At 49.1% G+C, this 14,160-nt stretch overlaps 1 protein-coding gene across 2 annotated transcripts; it reads right to left on the bottom strand.

The window, feature by feature from the left end:
* Positions 1-5,088: 5,088 nt before the first annotated feature.
* LOC143008033 (uncharacterized) lies at positions 5,089-14,145 on the bottom strand. Of its 2 annotated transcripts, none has more exons than XM_076159575.1 (19): positions 14,013-14,145; positions 13,298-13,517; positions 12,818-12,959; positions 11,940-12,713; positions 11,018-11,503; positions 9,805-10,926; positions 9,617-9,703; positions 9,135-9,290; positions 8,852-8,947; positions 8,605-8,727; positions 8,445-8,501; positions 7,858-8,337; positions 7,470-7,679; positions 6,734-7,364; positions 6,356-6,486; positions 6,210-6,263; positions 5,913-6,107; positions 5,626-5,680; positions 5,089-5,468 (listed from the first exon to the last, which is right to left on the bottom strand). In XM_076159575.1, exons 2-18 carry the CDS (start codon positions 13,486-13,488, stop codon positions 5,630-5,632), a joined length of 4,986 nt encoding a protein of 1,661 aa, XP_076015690.1. In that variant the 5' UTR covers positions 13,489-13,517; positions 14,013-14,145; the 3' UTR covers positions 5,089-5,468; positions 5,626-5,629. The 2 variants fall into 2 exon arrangements, with proteins under 2 accessions (XP_076015690.1, XP_076015691.1); XM_076159576.1 differs by having other exon boundaries at positions 5,921-6,107.
* Positions 14,146-14,160: the final 15 nt, after the last annotated feature.

Genomic DNA, 14,160 nt, shown 5'->3' with positions numbered 1-14,160 from the left:
GTAGAGGAGGATGAGGAGGAGGAATAGGAGGAGGAGGAGGAGGAGGAGAGCGTGTTCTTACTCTTGTCGCCTTTCGTCCAGCTCAGCTGAAGAAGAAAGAAGAAACAAGCGTGATTTCCCACTGTTCCCCCTCCACTTCCTCCTCTTCCTCCTCCTCCCTACTTCTTCCTCCTACATGCTACTGAGTGAGATCAGTGTGTGTGTGTGTGTGTGTGTGTGTGCGTGCGTGCGTGCGTGCGTGCGTGCGTGCGTGCGTGCGTGCGTGCGTGTGCGTGTGTACGCGCGCGTACACGGTAGGCAAATAGACCCAAAGAAGAGAAAGACAGAAAGTTGTAGAGACTAAACTCTGTCCCGTGACAGCTCGTTAGAGGAACTCTCACCATGTAAGTTTCAGAGAAAACTTCCTTCGATGCGCCTCTGTTATTTCCTCTCTTTTCTTCTCTCCTTCTTTCCCTCCTGCCCGCGGAATTCTCTCCCTTTTTTTAAACTGAGCAAAGAGTAATCCACTTTCAGCACCGGTGACGATGGACAGCTCCCTACAACGCAGCCTCCTCTCTCTCTCTCCCTCTCTCTCCTCTCTCTCTCTTTCTCGCTCTCTCTCGCTGTCTCTCTCGCTCTCGCTCTCTCTTTCCTCTCACACACACACACTCCTCCCTTCATACCTCCCCACTGCCCTTTTACTCATTGATTTATTGGTGTCTTTAAAAGAAGGTTAATGTTTAAGCTTTTATGTTTATTCAGCACAATTTCTCAAAATTTCACCGCCAAATATTCATTTTAATTTAATTCCAAAGGACTGGATCGTATAATTTGATACTTATTTCAAGGATTTCATTGGCTATAAGTTAATGCTCCCTAATGAGTGCCATACTGTGTCACTGAAATGATCTGTAATCTCAAGACCTGCAACCTTATTGATCCCTTTGACCGTCTTAATCCATCAATATAACAGCAGAGGCAGTCAGTTGATTGACTGGGTTGAGTTTTAACCGGCATTGTAATGGATGGAGTGCTGTTGACCTCAGCAGGCCCTCGATCCATGCTGACCGCTCTTTACACTCCGCTGCCCCCCTTATTTAGAGAACTTGCCACATAAGAGCCGACACGTCTAATTGAGAGACAAAGGGGTGAGAAAGAGGAGGAAGGAGAAGAAAGAATGCAGAGAGATAATCGTATAACATCCACCCAGGCTATATTTAGTCCTGAATCAAATATGGCTACTGGACCGACGGCTAGAATGCAGAAGAAGAAGAAGTGCAATAATGGCGAGAAGAGAAGGGGGATAAAAATGGAGGAATGGATTCAAGCAGACAAGATGGGGGAGAAAGACAGAGATGCAATGAAACAATAAAAATGCAAATGAAAGGCGTAAAAAACAACAACACGAGAAATCGAGAAAATTGATGGAGGAGTGGGGGGGATGAAGGTGCCAGGAGGAGGAGGAAGAGGAGGAAAAGATGGGAATAAAAACCAATGCCCCATACAGTGTGAGGGTTATTTGCAACCAGAGAGAGAGAAAAGCTTTGACTGGCGACTCGGATCGATAACTGTCTGCAGACTCTAAATGTTCCGTCTCTCACTTCATGAAGAGAGAGAGGGAAGATCTTTGATGAGTAGAATGAGGGAGGAAAACAACACGGTGAAGAGACAGAAAGAGGAGGAGGAAGAGGAGCAGAGGGGGAAATAAAAGCAAAGTGGAAGGGATGAGCAGAGAAAGGAGGAGGAGGAGGAGAAGGAGGAGGATTGTTTCCTCTACTGTTTTTGCTATTAAGCATGGAGGAGATTATACTGTGTGGAGGAATTTGCATAAACATGCTTTTCCATTACCGCCCCCATTGTTCATGATTAATGAGATTAGAATTGCCTCCATGCACCAATTCCAGGATGTAATAGCAGCTAATTGCTTGTCTCTTCCTAAATTAGGGGATGCGTTGCTTGATGTTTGCTTCAAAATAGATTTACTCAGCGACGGGGAGACCTCGTTTCTCTGCTCACCTTACAGAGACGCTGTGAATGAAGTGAAGTGTGGAGGGGAAACGAGGTAGAGGAGGCTGGAGTCATGGAGAGAATTGTGTAAAATGTGAGGAGGGGTAGAGTTCCACCATATCATGTAAAGCACATGTTGAAATGTTCATGCTTCGAGGTGAAAGGGGCCCGACTCGCACAGAAAAGCATGAAAAGGAGGCTGCAAAATGTAAAGGAATGAAAGGATAGAACAGATGTAGTGCCGTGTGAAAGGAGAGAGGGTAAGGATGTATACAGGGAGGATAAAAGAGGAAGCAGACGGAGGAATAAAGAGGCGAGATTGTGTGCAAGTATGAAGGTTAAAGTTATAGAACCTGAACAAACAAGTCCAGTGAGTGAGAGAGAGAGAGCGAGAGAGAGAGAGAGAGAGAGTGTGAGCAAGAGAGAGAGAGAGAGAGGGGAGTGGGATGGAGTGGAGAGTGGATTCAGGAGGAATAAAGAAGAGAAGGCAGAGGAGGAGGAGGTGTGAGAAGAAAGAAAAAAGAGGGTGGGAGGTGGAGGAGGAGGAGGAGGGAGAGACAGGCAAGAGAAATGAGCGAGACAAAAAGAGAGGGAGATTGCTTTGAAACGGGGCGGATGTGTTCGAATTGAATCACGGGCGGCCAGCTGTAAGCTCTGATAGCGCTTTGCCTCTAAATATAACAGAGATGGACTGATAGGGACACGGCAACAGACGGAGGGAATAATGGAGGGATCAGGAGAGAGAGGGAGTGAAAGGGAAGAGAGTGAAAGGGAGGGGAGAGAGAGGGAGAGAGAGAGAGAGAGAGAGAACAAATCTGTAAGAATGGAAAAGCTCATCATCAACAGTCAGCAGTTGGCAGTTTTGTGTGAATGAGCACAGCAAACACAAATACACATGACTACAGCGCACAAATACACACACACACACACACACAGCATGGATGATAACAGCAAAACAACAACAACAACAATCAATTTATAACAAGCACCCAGAACCATCTGCCCAGACACAGCAGAGGGACTAACCTACTTCTAGAGCTTCATCTCTGGGTGTGAGTGAGCAAGTGACCCCCTGTGGCTCTGGAAGTAAACTTCAGACCACCACCGCCTTATTTTGGCCGTTGACACACACACACACGCACACCCCTCCTCTTCATCATATGTTGTTTCGCCTCCACAAAGACACCCTGCTGCTGGCAACTCGGTGTCTGCAAAACTGCACACACACACACACACACACACACTTCTTTAAGAGAGCGATATCCCCTGCAGAGCTGATACGCTGTCATACATCCCCCATGTGCAGAACACACACACACAAACACAGAGAGCCACACACACAGAGTCACACACACAGAGAAGGGTTTTTTTTTGCACCACAAGTGAATATTCTTGCATCACACTCTTGATGAGCACAAATGCATGGACTCAGAATAAAAGACAGAAAAGTGTGTTTCGTAAGACGATACTCACACACATTCCCTTTCATCTGGATCTTCTACATTTCCTTCCTCCTCTCCTTCTTGTTCTCTTCATCTTCTCACGCTGGCCTACAAAGGGAAAGTCTGAGAGGAGCTTTAGCTTCATTAGCATGGAGCTTCCATGAGCATGGAAAATGAATTAACATAAAGGTCATTAACTTATGTAAACAAGACATTAAGCACACACTACAGCTATACTTCTGAAGAACATGGTGTGTGTGTGGGTGTGTGTGTGTGTGTGTTCAATAATGAAGATGAGTCCCTCAGGATTAGGCTCCCAGCTGAGATTGGTTCTGCTGATTCAGGTGCCAGTTACCTCAGGTCGCCTGTGCTGCAGTATGTTTTGATGCTTCCACACACATTTCTATGATGTATACAGTATATAAATGTATTTGAATTCAAAATGAGCCATTGTTCACTTTTTTCAAACTTGTTTACACGCACCACAGATGCACTTCTGCTTTAGGGTTTTAATATATTCAAATTGTTTTACCCTGGAGTAAAATTACATAAACAAATGCTAAGCTCTTTGGTAGGTTAATGTGCAGTGTGATATATGCGTGTGTGTGTGTGTGTGTTCTGGATGCCTCACGTTAATACACACTGTTCCGCCACAAACAGATGAAAAGCTGAAGGAAAGGTTGGAGGAAGAGGGGACATTTTATTCCTGCACTGTTCACGGTTGAGGTGCACTGAGTCAGTCCTTACTGAACCTGTACACATACTAGCACACACACACCACTTTCTGCTGAGCACAATGGAACAATGTTCTCAACGGAGTTCCCAAAGTTGCCGAGCACAGCAGGTGATTATAAAGTGGCTTTGCTGATGTTTTCTTCACACACGCACACACACCTCTTTGTCTGTTGCACTCTGTCTCTATTGAACACGTCTGTCAAACGCAGTGACTGAGTTACATGCAGAGCGTTGCGTGGCTGTGTTTGTGCGTCTCTGAACTGCTGCCATCTAGTGTTTACTTTAAAGCGGTGAGTGTGCGGTTTGAACAAACAGGTGGAGACATTTACTACAGAAACATTTATTCACTGTACAGCTGTCAAGAATTGGAAGTAAATCATTATCAGTTACTCATAATACAAAAATACATTTGAATTACATCCATACATAAAGTGAAGATAGGACGTGTCTGTGTGTGTGTGTGTGTGGTATGCATATTGTGTTGCAATGAGGGTGCGTATAAAAAAACACAATCAGTCATCCAAAGACATATGCATTCTGTATACACCATTGGCATATTTTAATAATGTTTCCTACAAAAAATAGCATCTTTTTCTGCGTATATTCTAGATTTCACTGAATGATGTGCAAATATTAGAAGTGAAGTTAAATCTGGCTCCCACAGTGTGAGGGAACAGAAACACAAACGTCTTTGGAGTGAATCGTCATTTTCTCATATTTGGCTTAACGTCTGGAAATCAAGTATAAGTAAAGATGAGCCAGCAGGTACGGCGTTGCATCGGCTCGCGTACGGCGTGTGTTGTTTATCAAAAAGGAAACGTCCCTTGAGCCAAGCGTTCGTGTTAGAGTCCGTAGAGGAGGCAGCAAGTGGGGCGAAACGATGAAATCCCGTTAAGACGACATGTGAGCGTTTGGTGTTTTTACACAGTGTGATTATGTGCAGCGTTTGATTGATCTTGGCTTCAGAAACAGTGAACTACTCCTTTATTGTTGCACCGGCGGCCTTTTTTTAAAATCGCTCTGATCGGCCGTCACAATGTTTCATCCATTAAAGGAGGTGAGGTCAGTGAGTCTTCTTGTTCTTCTGTCCTGCCACAGACCTGCAAATACACCAAAAACTCAAAGCGCGGACAGAAAATCTTCCATCTCAGGTCTTCAAATCTTACACTGTTCTCGGTTTAAAGGCTTCAATGGCCGCCATGAGTCACTGTGAGCAGCGTCTCCCTAAATGCAGATTCAGCTGGTTTTTGCCGAGATAGAGGTGAGGACGGTCCCTCTGAGCCTGGAGCTATAGATGGCAGCGCACTGGAGGACAGAAGTGAGGACGGGACACAGAGGACACGCAGAGAAGAGAATACCGTGTCACTGCTTTGTATCAAAACACTGAAACAATGTGGACACAGCAGAGACGGAAATGAAAACACTGTGATGTAAAAGAAACATCATTAAATCACAGATGTACCTTTCTAACTCTGGTCAGTGGTGATGAAGGTTCTCACTGAGGAGTTGCCTGGAATCTACAGAGACAATAATGCATTGAGAGTAGTTAGTAATTAGAAGTTAACCGTGTGGAAACAGAAGATGATGAACAGGGTGGAGATACGTAAACATGTAGAAACGTCTCTCCATCTAATAATTACATATTGGGTTTTATTCACTTTATGGCTGTTTGTGTTTTAATGGATCGTGTTACACAAGAGAAATTCCCTTCCGGGCAATAAAGCTTCATTTAATTGAATTAGAAGGTACATGTTGACCGTGTGTTCTGTTGCAGCTGGGACTGGGAGGCTGTGAGTCAGAGCGGCTGGACGGACGGCGCTCCGTCTCCGTCATGGCCGAGGTTCTGTACGCAGCGTGGACTCTGTTTGAACTGAGGCCGTTAGCACCCAGAGTCTGGACGCTGATGTGCAGCGGGACGCTCAGGTCGAGATTCTCCAGGATACACTGAGGACGGAGAAGAGAGGAGTCATTGTGTAGGTTTGTTCTTAAAGTGGTAGCAGGATGAAAGCGTGAGCGGCTGTGGTCGGTCCGGACGCCGTCTGATACCTTAGTGCAAGCCGAGCTCATGACAGACTTGTGGAAATCCCCGTCCACGAAAACCTGAGAAGAACATATTGAATAAAACCAAGAATCTTCCAAAAATGAAGTCTGATCTTTAAGTTTAACCTTTGCCCTCGTTCTGGTCTTCTTACCCTGTATCCATACACAAAGGTGCCGTTGCTGCAGCCCAGAGCGTCGAGCTGCGGCCTCTCCCAGCCGATCATGAGGCTGCTCTGCCCGACGGTTTTGATGACCTGGACACAGCCGACCTCTGCCGGAGCCTCTGTGAGAGAGCCGGAGTGAGAAAAGCTTCAGATTCCTCAAATTGGAGTTAGACGCAACACAATCCTAATGTGCTGCAGTCTTAAAAGCTCAGACGCTGGCAAACATCATAAGAATTGAAAATCAGTAATGTTGTTTTATTGTCTGCCCAGGAAATGCATTTCAGCAAACAGTCTCTTGGATTCCTTCAACCAACATATTCCGCACTAGCTCACTCTGACTTTGTGAGGTCATATGCGGGTCCTTACCTGGCTTTGGCCTTGGAGGTTTAGCCGCCCGTGGAGACGCAGCAGGCTTGAGGGATCTCGGAGGAGAGCGACGGGCAGAGACCACGCCGTCATATCCATGAGCAGCACCGCCCAGTTTACTCATCAGGTTAAACATATTAGACTCATGGGCAGTTGGTACATTTGGGACAGTGGTGTCCCAGGCAGTGGATTCTGGAATAGGATCGGAGCGTTTGAAGACATCGGGGACGGCAGCTGCGGGGGTGAGCGTGGCACTCGTGGAGGTAGAGGTCCGGGTTGGTTGAGCCCCATCTGATCCCACAGGGGCAGCAGGAGTTTGCCTTGTAAGTGTGGGGGACATCCATGTGCTCGGGGTGCGTTTGGCTTCGCTGGGCTGAGCCGCGGTGGGAACTCCAAAGGTGGACGAGCTGGAGAGGACGGACGGAGTCGGAGTGCAGGCGTCCTTTTGTAGAAGTGGGTGAGTAAACTGGCTGAGCGGCACTTTGGCAGATCTTGAGGCGACGGCAGTAAACAGTGTCGTCGGTGTGCGAGCCGTTCCGGGTTCAGTCGTGAATGGGCTTCGACGATTACAGGAGGGTGAAGATGATGGAGACTTCCTGGGCTGCTGTCCTCTTCCTCTGCTGACCGGAGCCTTGGAATACAAACAACAGCACACAGACACACATTCTATTTATTCACATCATAACATAACAGTCCACTCCTGTAACACTGAATACTCATACACACTCCAGTGTACCTGATAGCTGCTGAACAGAGTCTTCTGCAATTGCTCGTGAAGGTCGATGATCTTCTCAGGACTGCTGAGCCTCTTAGGTGGGCTGACACATGTAGGAGGAGGAGCTGGGCTTGGGGACCTCCTCTGGAAACTGGCTGGACCAGGAGAGGACCCTCTGTTGGTCTCTGGACTGATGGTTCCTTGGATTGGTCCACTGGCTTTGGGACTCAGCTGTGGGCGCGAGAAAGGTCCACTAAAGTTTCACTCTATTTTCAGATTCTGCTGTTAAAGATGAACCTTGAGTAGAATCTGAATACGTGCATATTTTAGGGACAAAAGCTTAAAACGAAGAGATGTTGTGTGTTCCCCTCCCCGGTGTTCTTCAGCTCAACACAGACTAACTACTCACCCTGAGTGCTGACTCAGCAGGCGGCGGTGCCACCTGGGCGCTTGCACACTCCGGCACCGGGGACGTTGGCACAGGTGAGTTGGCGTTTCTCTTCAGCGTTCCTCCCGTCAGCGAGGGTTCCACTCCAGCTTCAATACCGCAGGCTTCATCTTTTGGTTCTCTGCATTTTACGCGGGAGTCAGGTGAGATCCAGTTCCATCCGGGGCTGAAGGAGATCTGATCGGGCCTGAACCCTCTGGTGTAGTCTTGAAACATACCGATGGTTCCTGATGTGAACCCGCTGCTGTACTCGTGGGGCCTTAAAGGGCTTCCGGGTGTGAATGTTGCGGTGTAGGCCTGCAGGGCGTCGTCAGAGAGCAGCTGCTGGACCCGCTGAGCCAGCATGGGCTCCGCACAGCCGTGCCGCCGCATGGTCTTCATCATGTGATCCAACAGGCCGTTCCTCTCCTGACACTTCATCACCAGGCAGGACAGCTTGGCCTGTGATTGGACGAAACAGCTCAGTCAAAGCTCATTCAAAAACAAGTGCCCATAGCTGCACAAAGGTCCAAATGTCTGAAAGAGGAAGCCACGCCCCCTCTGCTCACCTTCAGAGGAGCTGAATCCAGATCTGCAAGGCTCTTCTTTTTCAAAAGTGCATCATACTACAAACAAACCAATAAGAAAAATATTAAATAAAAATATCAGATGTACAGAGATCATTGTTAACCCTTTATAAACTGCAGGCTCAGTGTAAACAGCTGTTACTTTGGCTCTGATGTCGTCGTAACGTGTCCGCAGTGAGACGAGCGTCGTGCTCAGCTCGTCCTGGCTCCCCTTCCCTCTCTTCAGAGCCATATACACCGAGTTCAGCTCCTCTAGAGCCACTGTCTTTAGGACAGAACAAACACACACACACACACACATTCCTCATTACAACAGCCTCACTTTTATTGCTTTACAAAGGCCCATTTTAGATTGTGACCCACTGGCCTCTTCATCATCATTAACTTACTTTAGCTCGGAGCTGAGCGGCGAGCGCCTTGTGTAGCTCCTCCCCCTGGACCTTTCCCTTGGCAAGGCACGCCAGTTTGCCCTGCAGCTCCTTCACCTACACACCAACACACCCACTGCTTCATACACACGCATTTACATCTACAGTATGTTTATATTCTGCTCTGGGTAAAACAAGGCAAAGAAATGGGCTCAGACGGAGGGATGTGATGATATTAAAGGTTCCTTATGTTACTTTAAAAATGGCTGTGGTCTAAACTTGAAGTGATCCTTAGTGTGCTTACCTGTGCTTTAAGGTTCTCATTTGTCTTCCTGGTCTCTTCCGTCTCACTGGCTGCATCCGTCAGCATCATCACCTGGCTCAACGCCTGGGCTGCCTTCCTCTCCGCCTCCTCCCTCCTGGCTTCAGATTCATTCAGTTCACTGTGCAACCGCTTGGTCTACACACACACACACAGAAACACACATTACACACCGGTCTTAACAATGCACATGTGGCCCTATAAATATGACAACATGAAGGGAAACTCTGAACACATTCTCTCTCTTAAATGTCCAATCCTTTAATCTGTAAGACGTCTGCTCCGTCTCTGTTTCAGCTCCATGAAGCTGCTGGAGTCTTCATATTCCAGATTAACGGATTATACCGATATGAAGGCAGGGAACAAAAGATGAACTCTATATTAATCTCAGAGACTCACCCGAGCTCCTTAAATTAATCCCTCCCTCTGTTCTGACAGGAGAGGAAGAGGAAGTTCAGACTCACCTCGGCATGAACCTGGTCCAGCTCCTCCTGTGACCTCCTGAGTTCTGCACCCAGAGCTTCCACTTCCTCCATCAGGTCATTTAGATCCTGTTACCCCATCCAGAGAAGAGCAGAGAGAAGACGTAATGATAAAAGACTCCAGCCATTGTTCTGAAATGGACACGACGGTCACTTTTTTTTTTTCCTACCTGTAAAGACGGTCCGCTGTAGGCGTGGCTTCTGTCTTCTGCCTCCTCCGTCTTCTTCTTCATCACAGCATTGGCGTTGTTCTGAATGGGCAATTGAAGCTTCTGGTTTCGCCCCTGCGTTTGCGATTGATCGGGGGATCCGGCAGACTTCCTCAGATCGTTTTGTTCCTCCTCTTCCTCTGGTGTGTGTAACGATCGTCTCCCGTCTCTCTGAGCGTCCGTCAGCTCGTCCCTCTGCTGCTTTAAACCGAGCACCGTCTGCCTCAGCTGCTCGCCCACTTTCTGTAAACTCTGCAGCGATTTGGCCGTTTGCTCTCTCTCCTCTTTCTCACTGGAAAGAGCTTCCGACACTTTCTCCTTTTCTCTCCTGAGGCAAGGCAGCGACTGGACGAGCTGCTCTCTCTCCTCTCTCAGGCCGCAGATCGTCCTGGTCAGCTGCTCCCTCTCCTGTTTGAGACCGGACAGCGATCCAGCCACGTTGTCCTTCTCCTCCTTCAGCCCCCAAACCGCCCGAGTTAACCGCTGCTTCTCCTCCGTCTGCGTTTGGACGGAGAGAGCAGCTTCTCTGTGCTCCTCTCTCAGGGAACATATGGAGGCCATCAGCTCCTCTTCCTCTGTTTTCAGGCTTAATGCTGACCCTGTTTGTTGGCTGGACTCTGACTCCACACATTCTTCTAGATTGTCCTCTGCACTCAATATTACCACCGTATTCTCCGTTCGCAGCTGACATCCAAACGTCTCCAAGGTCCCTGAACCCTGTGATTCCTCTGCGCTCTGTCCAATGTCCTCTAACCTCTGCTGCAGGTCCATGATGGTGTTGAGATCATCTTCCGTCTTCCTGGTGAGCTCCGTAATCAGGCAGCTTTGTTCCTGGTTCTCCTGATCCAGCTTGGCTCCGCCCGCCTCCAGCCGGGTCACCTGCTCTCTCCACCGTGTCTGCTCCCTCTTCATCTCCTCTTCTCTCAGCTCCACGTGGGCCAGCAGCTCCTCGATCCGCTGGGCCAAGGCCCGGTTCTCCTGATTCAGGGCCTGAACGAGTCCGTCCTGGGAGAGAGCGGGGACGGCGTCCAGGGTGGGAGAGGGAGACATGGAGCTCTGTGTGCATAAACTGGCAATCTGAGTCTGTATAAAGGAAGAACATGATGAAACTGTCTCTGTGTTATTAGTTTGTAAGAGTTGAGTCACTTTCAAACATTGCAACTGCTGTATTTACCGTTCCCTGCTTGGGTTCTGCGTCTCGTTCCTCCGCCTGTTTCCTGACCTGCATCTTCAGTTGAGCGTTCTCCTGACTCAGCCTCTTCAGCTGCCCCAGGTGATCCCACAGGACCTCCTCCTCCGAGTCGTCCCGCTCGCTCCTCAGGGCGTCAGACTCCTCCCCACCCAACCCCAGGCTTCTGTACGCCTCCCTCAGGGCGTCACACTCCTCACTCGGGCTCTCCTCCATGTTTAAAGCCCCTCCGGCGCACCAGGTGCCCGCGTCGAACTCCATCACTTCGACCATCTCCGTCGCCAGGGTGACAGACGGGAGGCGGGGCTTGGGATTGGAGGCGAGGTGGGCAGAGAGGGTCAGAATGTTGCTTTGACGTGAAGGCAGAGTTTCTCCTTTACTTCTCTCCTCCTCTGCTGTTCTCTGTCGGCCCTCTACTGCAGACTGGTGGTGAACAGGTGGAACTGCAGCTGAGTGTGAGTGCGTCTGAGCCTGCACGGAGAATCAATGAACGCCTTCAGTATAAACACACACACACACACACACACACACACACACACACACACACACACACACACACACACTATCTCTAATGAAGGTGATTTAGTCTCTCAGATGTACAGAAATATAATCCTCTTACTTTCAAACAATTTCATTACATCACACAATCCTCTTTAAGGAATTAAATTTAGCTTTAAGGAATATTCATATTGACAAACTCTTAAATAAGACTTAAAATAGAGCAAGTGGTTGCGTAAGACTGAATCACAGCCACAGAGGTTTGACATAATTGTAAAACCTTGTTATGTTAATTTAAGAGGGAATTAACATTTCAGCGTGAATAGTCAAAGATTAATTAAACATTTAGTTTCAGTCTGAAGTTAAATGTGTGTTTTAGAGCAAACATTATCCTCGTGCTGTTACACACCTTTCCAGAGCCAGAGACGTCAGAACCAGCAGCTGGGCCGGGCCCAGGACTGGGACATGCTGCTAACGCGTCCCTCAGGCTCTGCTGGAGTCTGTGGTTCTCCTCTCTGAGCTCCTCCGCCTCCTCCATCAGGGAGCGCTCGGACATCTTGAGTTGGAGAACCTCGGCCTTGGTCGCCTCCACTTTGCAGCCCAGGATCTGGCCGCTCTCCTGGGCTTCCTGGAGCTGCTCCGACAGCAGCCTCCGCTCTGCCATGCCGCTCTCCTCTCGCTCTAGGAGCACCCTGAGGTCCTCCTTCAGGCTCAGGATGAAGCCTTGGAGCCGAGCCTCGTTCCAGCTCTGGTTGGCATCTTTCTCTCTCGCCCCTTCCGTCTCCTTCTCCGTCTTCCCCTCATCACTCTGACGTCCCATGTTTTGGTGCCATTGCTTCCTCCTCTCCTCCCTCTTCTCCCCTCCCTCCTCTCCTTCGCCCTCTCCTCTCAGGGAGGGTACGAGCGACAGGGGGCCGGCTGTAATCCTCAACGCGCCGATGGTGGCCGTGTTAGTCGCCGCCGCCACGCTCATGTCCAGCAGCTGCTTCTCCAAGGTGTAGACACGGTTCTGTAGGATCTGCTCCCTGTCCCGAGCAGCGCTGAGCTTTTGCTGGAGCTGCATTTTAAAGCTCTCAAAGTACAAAGACTGACGACTCATCTCCTCCTCTTTGGCCTTCAGCTGGTTCTGGCAGCGCTGCAGTCGCTCCCTCCATACCCGCTCCCCTCGCTCCTTCTCCTGAGTCTGGGGGAGAAGTTACAGATAGTCGTCACATACACTGAATAGACTTTAAATTCAGACTTCAGGCTGAAACACACACACCCCCACGTCCCGCCCTGAGCACTGACCATGGTCCTGACCTCGTCCCGGAGCGTGTGGAGTCTCTGGTCCAGCCTCTGGGAGTGTTGCATGCTGGGCAGGCGGGAGGCAGAGGCCATCTGACAGAGCTGCAGCATGAGGCTCCTCTCCGATCGCTCCAACTGGCCGATCCTGCCGCCGCAGACAAGCTCACATTACATTAGCTCAGTGACGACACACAAATCTGCATATAAAAATGTCGGCAACGGGCTCCATTACTTTTTCTCAGTTCATCCAATATGAATGTTTAAAAAATCTAATTCTGTTTTACCTCCTAATGTAAGAGAAGATGAAGATGAAGGTGCAAACAAACACACAGCTTTACCCCAGGCTGGATGTTAGCAGGATACTCGCTTGGAAGTGTGCAGTCCAGTCTGCTGTGTGTGTGATATGTGATATTACCCGGCTCAAACGTGAGCAGCAGGTGTGTGTGTGTGTGTGTGTGTGTGTGTCACTGGATCCCCTCTCACCTGTTCCTCATGTAGTCCTCAGACTGGCCGGCTGAACCTGCACTCCGCTCCAGAACCTCCACTCTGTCACACAGGGCTCGCACATCCGAGTCCGGGTCCGGGTCACTTCCGGGCGAGTCTGTTCCCATGGCGACTGAAGAAGTGCTTCCGGTAGCGTCTGTGTCTGCCGAGGTCATGTTTATCCTCTGCATGAAACACGCCTGCTGCACCTGCTGTTTACCTGGAGATCAAACACACGAAGAAACGTAAACACGCAGAATTACAATCATCTATTATTTATAACGTAAACAGCTTGAGGAGTACATGCACGTATCTCTCAAGTTACCCCACCCTTCTAATCACCCTGCCCCCCCACCCCCCACACACACACACACACACACACACACACACACACACACACACACACACACACACACACACACACACACACACACACACACACACACACACACACACACACACACACACACACACACACACACACACACACACACACACACACACACACACTCCTCCAATCCCTCCATCATGTGTGTGTGGTTACTGCTTAACTCAGTACAGGCCACAGTCACACCAGCATGACTAGTAAATGAATAACCTGCTTTAAATGTGTGTATTCTAACCAAGTCACTCACCAAGTTTGAGCTTAAATTACTGAGTCGTACAGGAATAAACGCACAAAAAGGAGCAATTCAGGGGCAGAAAGCTACTTAACCTGATTTCGAGATCCCAGGCGAGCGTCAGCCGAGTTCTCCTTCTGCTCCGTCAAACTTGGTTGTGCGGTTTCCTTAGAAACGCCACAGAAACCGGACTTTGCCAGACCCCTCCTGGTCCAGTCAGCGCTCCCTCGCTCCCTCCCTCGG

This window comes from Genypterus blacodes, unplaced genomic scaffold (genome assembly GCF_046128005.1).
Source record: "Genypterus blacodes isolate CSIRO-AG114 ecotype Tasmania unplaced genomic scaffold, CSIRO-AGI_Gbla_v1 ptg000098l_1, whole genome shotgun sequence".
In the NCBI taxonomy this organism is placed as follows: domain Eukaryota; kingdom Metazoa; phylum Chordata; class Actinopteri; order Ophidiiformes; family Ophidiidae; genus Genypterus; species Genypterus blacodes.
Note: the sequence above shows the minus strand (reverse complement) of the source record. Positions and strands in the feature narration are given on the sequence as shown.